This window comes from Electrophorus electricus, chromosome 2 (genome assembly GCF_041902795.1).
Source record: "Electrophorus electricus isolate QZ-2024a chromosome 2, ASM4190279v1, whole genome shotgun sequence".
NCBI classification, from domain to species: Eukaryota; Metazoa; Chordata; class Actinopteri; order Gymnotiformes; family Gymnotidae; genus Electrophorus; species Electrophorus electricus.
Window position 1 is genome coordinate 41,290,843 of NC_137498.1, and position 7,128 is coordinate 41,297,970.

Consider the following 7,128-nt stretch of genomic DNA (forward strand, 5'->3'; position numbering starts at 1 on the left):
TAATGATTATTTTCATTTGCGATGTGTTTCTTAAATTTTTACTTATACTGTTTTGTTTTATGTGAAAAATTTGGCACAAAATTGACTGTCTACAGAAACATTCTAAAATACATGAGTTTTACAATAAATTCATCCAGAAAGATAGTTTACACCATGCTGAACTGGAATATGACACTAGTGTGACCAGCTGAAGAGACAATACCTTTTCAAATGTATGGCACTGGTCTCTATAATGTTCTTTTACGAAGCTGCTGAAGACTGCATACAAATGGCATTAGTGTTTGTTCGATTAAAATGCAACCATTTTATTTTTATTTGTCAGCTTTGATGCACAGTAAGTATTGAGCAAGATGAACGGTGGCAATGACATTCAGCAATTTTTGGGAAACCTCAAAAAAGAAAAGTAAGTTGTGAGAAAATGAGTAATAATCAGGTGAGGTAAGTATAGAAGACAGTTGTAAAAGAACTGAGTCAGTGTTTCCTGATATAATAATTACAAATCATATTTTATTGCATAATGTGTTGATAATAAGAAATTGTAAATAATCCATTTCTGAACATCATGTCAAGAAATACCAGGTGTTTACTGATAATATTTTTCATGTTCATTCAGAGTAAAGGGAGAGAGAGAGTTCGAGGATCCTGGCAGGAGATTTGGAGGTGAGTGAGAAAAGGAGCAAATATTGACAGATCCGTAATCCCATTACACTAGTCTCATCCTGATGTACAAACTCCTGTTAGCCTTCATATATGTATCAAGATTCTTTCTTGTCACTAGTTTAGTGATGGTATTTTTTTCCTGTCCACTCTGAGTAAAGAGATAGCGGGAGAGAGTATGAGGATACTGGCAGGGCAGGGAGAGCAGGTGATATGGAGGTGAGTGAGAAAAGGAGCAAATATTGATGGTTAAGACCAAGTAATGACATCAGAGTCTCATCCTAATGTTAATTTAAGACATTTAAGATATTCCTCATAATATTATTATTATTATTATTATTTCATCTCGTGGGTTAGTGAATTGCCTGTCTGCTGGGTAGATTTGTTCTGTTCATGGCTATGCTGTAAATATATGTTTTTTAAAGAGTACACCTTTTCTGGTTTCCACCTTCAAATAATTTACTTCTATTTGAGAAACATTTTTACCTGTTTTCCTGAAGAAAATAATTATATTTGCGATTCCCACTGTTATATCGTTATATTGATTAGGCCGATACGCAACGAACAACTGCCCTATTCACTGGCCTATTCTCTGCACTGTTGAATGTTACTGTTTCTAGGTGGTACAGAACACAGCCTTAGAGAACACCCCATTTAACATGACAAAGGTTCTGTCTTAATACCTTAATAGCTAGATTCAGAGCGTGTTACTAATTCACCGTTTAGGCTACGGTTTATGCTACAATGACCAGCTGATCAATTAGCTTATTCTTACTATCTTATCTGAAGTGTGATGTTTTCACATGCATATAAAACATGATTTGAAATCAATAAAAATCAATAACATGCCAAATGTGTGTGTGTGTGTGTGTGGCATCAGAGCTATAAGAAGCTTTACAGTTTACTTAGTGGGAACTTATTTTATATGTTTTACTGTTTGTTTTTGTTTGTTTATTTATTGCCTATATGTGTGAGAAGACAGTGTGGTGATCTTCTCTGGTGATGGACTCTGATGAACTCACACAAGACTACATATATTTCCGTAAGGTACAATTTATCTACACCCTCATCACATTATCATTTCTTAAACCAATACACTCAGTTTTCCTTGACTTCGGATTGCTTCACAGAAACATAGTTAATAGATTAAATATCTTTGAAAATATTTTAATGACCGACTGAAAGGGCTCCACAATATAGACAAAATGCAATTTTGTAATTGTCACTATTATATACCTTGCAATATGTTAGATATTGTTGATTGCTTAAGTAAGTAGTTAAAAGCTGACATATGTGAATGTGTGAAAGTAAAGGTTTGCTTCTTCTCCAGGCTCCAACCCCGAAAGCAGCTGCAGAGGACAGTGAGCGACTGCTGAAAGAGCTGTACATGTTTGATGTGCTGAGAGCAGACAGAACTACAGCTGCACACGGGTGAGAGAAGCGTTCTGCTCCCCTCATAATGTGCCCGTGCCTGCCAAATCTATAGGCTCCTGTACACGTCCAGCTAAATAAAGTCGCTGGTCTGGTCTCCCTACCTTTGATTTCTGAAATTGCTGTCTGTTCACGGCTTTCTCCCTGGGCTCCTCTCATTAGGCTGGAGCTGAGAGTGCCTTTCCTGGACCACAGGTTCACTGTCTACTACCTCTCTCTGCCTGAGGAGATGAGGGTGCCCAAGGTAAAACAGCACTTTTCTCTTGTGATTTGAAGAACATTTCTAGAGCAGTGACTGGTTACTTGCTCAATTTCTAATATTATCATCTGATACTTCTAGAATCCAGCACAACTTTTAAAAGCTGCTTTTTTATTACTTCATTAGAAAAAGCAACTATGTGGCTCTACCTAACAGGTACAACCTATCAGTTGTAATAGATTGTGTATTGTAAATTTCAATCCAACATTCCTGTCATCACTATTTTGTTATTATTGTGTACTGTGTGCTGTACTTAATGCAGTGAGTAAGTATGCATTTATAAAACCTGCTTTGTCCAGACAAGATAGGGTAGAGAAATTATACATTCAGATCTGACAAAATATTGTGGAGGCTCCTGTACATGTCCATGTTCAATGTTGAGCTGGAATTAGTGTATCGCACAGTACAGTGCTGCTGGAGTCTTTACACACAGCATCACTAGTGGGTTCAGAGAAGTCACCAGACATAAGTATCCCTCCAACCATAAACTGACCGTTTGTGGCCAATTACTGGCCAGTTATACCCATGTCTGGATATGCAGGGTATACATGCTACATACAGAGTATCGTGATGTTTCTCATACATGCAGATGCCACAGGTATCACAGCCTTGATTCCTTGCTCTTTGTTTCTGCAGGTTAACGACTCTCAGTTGGAGAAAGCACCTAACTTATTCCCTTACAACACCCCACTACCAAAGAACCCTCTCCATCTACAAGCCAGACAAGGACCAGTATCCAGGCAACTTTAAGCATGCTGCATTAATATGAGGATTAAAGGGATGACTGCATTCTCTGCAGTCTGCTTTTTATTTATAATATATGGTGGGTCATAAGTACATTCTGTCGAACCCTCTAATTTTTTTAAAGTCTCAGCAGTTACAGCAAATGGCTCAGTTATCTCAAATGACTCGGTTATCTTAAATTTCCAATTATGCATGGTTAGAAGGAGTTTTTGATGTATTCTTTCACAACAAAACTACTGCTACCGGAGGAACAGTGCTAGCTGTGCTTTGGTCACTCTTCTAATATGAAAAATAAATAACTTTTCTGCTTGATTTGGTTGAAATGACCTAGCTTAAATCTGAGGAAAATGTTTTTTTTTTAAATGCAAAGTATGTTCTGAGTGCAGTATGTTTGCTTGAGAATAAACTGTTATTCTGTTTTTTTTTTCCACTTTCAGTTCTGCTGTGTTTAACACTAAAGCCTTTGTTATGTCTCCTAATAAGAATACGTAGCAACACATTGCTCCTTCTCTTGTGGTTGTGCTTTGTCGGGCCACCAGGAGGTGTACGTGCACTCTCATTTCTTTCTTGCAGGCGTATCAGCTAAACATTTCCAGGATGTGCCTCATAACAATAAAGTAGAGAATCAAAAATTCCACCAATAAGGAAAATAATTTTAATATTAAGCTACAATCACAATGATTCATCATATGAAAATTGTTAGGGTGGAAGCATGACAACATGCCCAGATTTGTGTGTCTGAAATCATATTTACAGAACAGAGTTGTGATTTAAAACATGATGAGGCACTATGCAGAGAGTTTGGCAGTACAACTTACCCATGACCCACACAGACATATATAGACCGTAATAGTCCAAATTGTCTTAGAGACTTTGACATCCATTAATATGTTTGATCACAGCTGGACAGTATTACAATGTCTGTTCCTTTCTTACTACAAACATAGTTGGCAAGGTGCTGCTACATCACCACAAAGTGAAAATTGTTTTTTTTTAAATTATTTTTATTGAACTTCATAATTAAATTCACTTAAAGAAGTTACAAAAATAATAAAGTAAAGGCGTGAGATGAGAACGTCCACTGTTAAGCATGGTGAACATCAGAGGCAGTCTGGAGCTTCGGGAGTTAACGCCGGTTGTCATAGTTCTGTAGCGTGACCCATTCATACATTTCTATGGGAACAGGGGGATTTGCATTCGTAAGCTCTGTTTCATTTTCACCCATTCATTATAGAAAAAAGACTTGCAGTGGTTTTGCAAGATTACAGTGGTTATTATGAACTGAATTTAGGCCTGGTATTCTTAAATACTTAAATACTCTGGCATGCTTAATTAGTAGAAAGTTTAAATTCTTACCTGGTTCCTCCTGGCTTCTTTTCCCCATTAACCCAACAAATGAGTTAATTTTATGCCCTGGGAGGGAAATAAGAGCAAAAACAAAAGGTTTGTTAACTGAAATTTTTGAAGGGAATTGGCTTTGAGATTAATTTTGTCCCATTGTTTTCAAAGGAGAGTTAAATTATCAGAAAACAAATGTTTTGAAGAAGCCATTACATGTGTGTGTGTGATAGAGACCATGAAAGAGTAATTTAGATAAACTTTCTAGTTTGAAACAAATGCAATTAATTAAGTTCTCTAATGCTTCTCCCTGACATGTACTCTTGTTAAACACTGTCCAACACTTTTTGGATGTGGGTTTGTTTAGCCAATTTTCTTCATGCAAACCCCATCCAATAGAATTAAATAAGTAAGTAGGTAAATTAAATTTGTCCTCCTCTAAAGCATAAACCCACAATAGAAATCTTTTAATTTCCTGACATTACAGCTAAAGGGGGTCTAGTGAGTTACCTGATATATTTATATATGTATTAGCCCAAATGTGATGGGCAGTCACCTCGGGTTTAAACAATGTTGTTTTGAATGCTGATGTGAAACTAGCCTAAATAATATCAACCGTATGGAGAACAGGCCTAGTTGCCGAGGAACAGACTACAGCAGTCACTTCCATAAAGGAAATATGATGTGAATAAAAGAAGAATGTTTACTTACGTTTTCGTGTAATCTGTGCGTTATCTTTTGAGGGGCAAAATATGTAGGAGAATATGAGTTAGGAGCAGTAACATCATTCCATCAGGCACAATTTTAATGTCATTTGGTTAATCTATGTAGACGGATTTTATATATATATATATATATATATATATATATATATATATATAGAGAGAGAGAGAGAGAGAGAGAGAGAGAGAGAGAGAGAGAGAGAGCGAGAGCGAGCGAGAGCGAGAGCGAGAGCGAGAGAGAGAGAGAGAGAATATTTTAGCTATACATTGTTTTTACCAGAGGAGCGCTTTCCCATTAGTCCGATGAACTGATGTGGTCGAGGTTTTCTCGTCATCCGTCTAAGTATCTCTCTGAATGGATCCGCCTGAAGCCACTCACCCTATAAAGGATTATTTGATTAATGTAACATAAGACAGTAGCGAAGAACATGGGTCACCAGGCTCTTTACGAAATCAAGAGTGTAACTAGCAGTTTCTAACTGCAGGCAAGAGGCCCATTGCGTGTTAAAATGTGGTTTCTTCTTTTGGGTTGAGTTTAAATTATTAAATCTTTAAAGTTAATTATTTATTAGATATTTACGCCTTCTTTGTACGATAGACAAAACCCTGCCTATGCTTAGGAACAAAGACATTTTCACTACATTACCTACTACATATGACGATAATAGCCCTCTTGTGACCGTCCAGTAGGCAAATATTGCCAGTATGCGGTTTATGAGTACAAAGGACGGAACCAGATACTTGGCTGCCTTCCATCCCGCAATGTCAAACGAAAAACGTGTGCTACATTTGAAGCATGGAGTAACGTGTCTACCCCGTTCAGAACTGGACAGCGACAGTACGGCTGCGTTAGACTCATCACACTCGTTCCTTCAACAACTCTTCCGATTAGCTGCTGCTGAGCCAATATCAGGTTAGTCAGGTTAGTCTTTTTCAGTAAAGTTTTTTTTTCTCCTTTATATATATATTTTTACTTTTGTAATTAAAAAAAAACCCCAAAACAAAATTGCGGTATCCTAATCGTAAATCTTTGCTGTTGTTTTTTTTCGAGGCTTGGCTTCTCATAGTAATTCCAAAATGTAATCTAAGATGGAAACGTACCTGTATTTGGTTGTCGTTTGTCCAGTAGTCGAGGTCTTCTTTTAAACTCAAATCCTCACCAAAAATTTGGGACAAAGCGAGGAATACAAGTACTACAGATAACAACAATTTCATGATGGTGTTGACTGGCGGCGCACAGAACGTTAAGTCTGACTATCTCCTTCCTTTTAAACCCACAAAAGTATAGAAATATGACAACAAGTAAGATATGGCGTATAAGAGGCGGTCTTCTTTAAAATTGGATATAATATTGTTTCTGTGTCTTCAGACAGCTTCTTTTTTTTTTCCAGTTATCAATATCCTCCAAATGTAAGCGCAATAGAGAACTATCTGGCTGTCCGCCGCGCTTCAGCGCTGCGCTCCTGTTCGAGATGCGTCTTCGTGACTGTGCTCAAGTGCGCACTAGGTTTTATAGCAAGCAACTAGGAGGTGACCAGGCACTTAAAATCGATAAAAGGAGTATATCTACCGGGCAGATGACTTCCAAAACGTCTTATGACTAATATCCTTTTAAATATTTTGAGTATGGTCAGGATTCGCCGTAAGTTACCCCTCTGACCCCTGATGTCGCTCACGTTGTTGTAACTGGAATGTCCTACTAATCTGTATGGGAAAGCAAGATGTCGATGACGCACTGACTCGTAAATTTCACGCAGGCATTGCAAAGGTCTTCAGGTCAAAAACGACACGAGCCAAGTAAATAGAGTTCCCTCAGCAAATAATTTTGTTTGTGCGTCAAGACGCACGATGTTTGAACAGGTAGTTTTAACTAAATTACTTTAATGAATGTAGAAGGAAGTGACTGTCAAGCAACAATATTTATATAGGTTTGATTTCTGCAAAACAACTCTTAACTTGGTACAACTTTTCTACAAC

General features: G+C 37.4%; 2 protein-coding genes across 11 annotated transcripts; one reads left to right on the forward strand and one right to left on the reverse strand.

The window, feature by feature from the left end:
* The first annotated feature begins 117 nt into the window (after positions 1-117).
* Positions 118-3,510, forward strand: LOC113585690 (asparagine synthetase [glutamine-hydrolyzing]-like). 10 transcript variants are annotated; one of them, XM_081703900.1, is made up of 6 exons: positions 118-660; positions 814-876; positions 1,636-1,704; positions 1,988-2,088; positions 2,251-2,332; positions 2,984-3,510. In XM_081703900.1, the coding sequence occupies exons 3-6, from the start codon at positions 1,660-1,662 to the stop codon at positions 3,095-3,097; spliced, it is 342 nt and encodes a 113-aa protein (XP_081560026.1). In that variant the 5' UTR covers positions 118-660; positions 814-876; positions 1,636-1,659; the 3' UTR covers positions 3,098-3,510. The 10 variants fall into 10 exon arrangements, with proteins under 10 accessions (XP_081560026.1, XP_081560057.1, XP_081560024.1 ...); XM_081703931.1 differs by adding an exon at positions 2,474-2,503 and having other exon boundaries at positions 819-1,704; XM_081703898.1 differs by having other exon boundaries at positions 819-876.
* A 222-nt stretch (positions 3,511-3,732) lies between these two features.
* Positions 3,733-6,840, reverse strand: tac1 (tachykinin precursor 1). The gene is made up of 5 exons (XM_027023360.3): positions 6,253-6,840; positions 5,429-5,531; positions 5,141-5,164; positions 4,448-4,504; positions 3,733-4,264 (listed from the first exon to the last, which is right to left on the reverse strand). Exons 1-5 carry the CDS (start codon positions 6,364-6,366, stop codon positions 4,218-4,220), a joined length of 345 nt encoding a protein of 114 aa, XP_026879161.1. The 5' UTR covers positions 6,367-6,840; the 3' UTR covers positions 3,733-4,217.
* Between the last annotated feature and the right edge of the window lie 288 nt (positions 6,841-7,128).

Coding starts and splice junctions, on each gene's coding strand:
- LOC113585690 (XM_081703900.1), top strand. CDS start 1,660: ATGGACTCTGATGAACTCACACAAGACTACATATATTTCCGTAAG. Junction 2,089..2,250: donor AGAACTACAGCTGCACACGG/GTGAGAGAAGCG, acceptor TCCTCTCATTAG/GCTGGAGCTGAGAGTGCCTT. Junction 2,333..2,983: donor AGGAGATGAGGGTGCCCAAG/GTAAAACAGCAC, acceptor TTGTTTCTGCAG/GTTAACGACTCTCAGTTGGA.
- tac1 (XM_027023360.3), bottom strand. CDS start 6,366: ATGAAATTGTTGTTATCTGTAGTACTTGTATTCCTCGCTTTGTCCCAA. Junction 5,165..5,428: donor AATGGGAAAGCGCTCCTCTG/GTAAAAACAATG, acceptor GCCCCTCAAAAG/ATAACGCACAGATTACACGA. Junction 4,505..5,140: donor CGCACAGATTACACGAAAAC/GTAAGTAAACAT, acceptor TTTCCCTCCCAG/GGCATAAAATTAACTCATTT.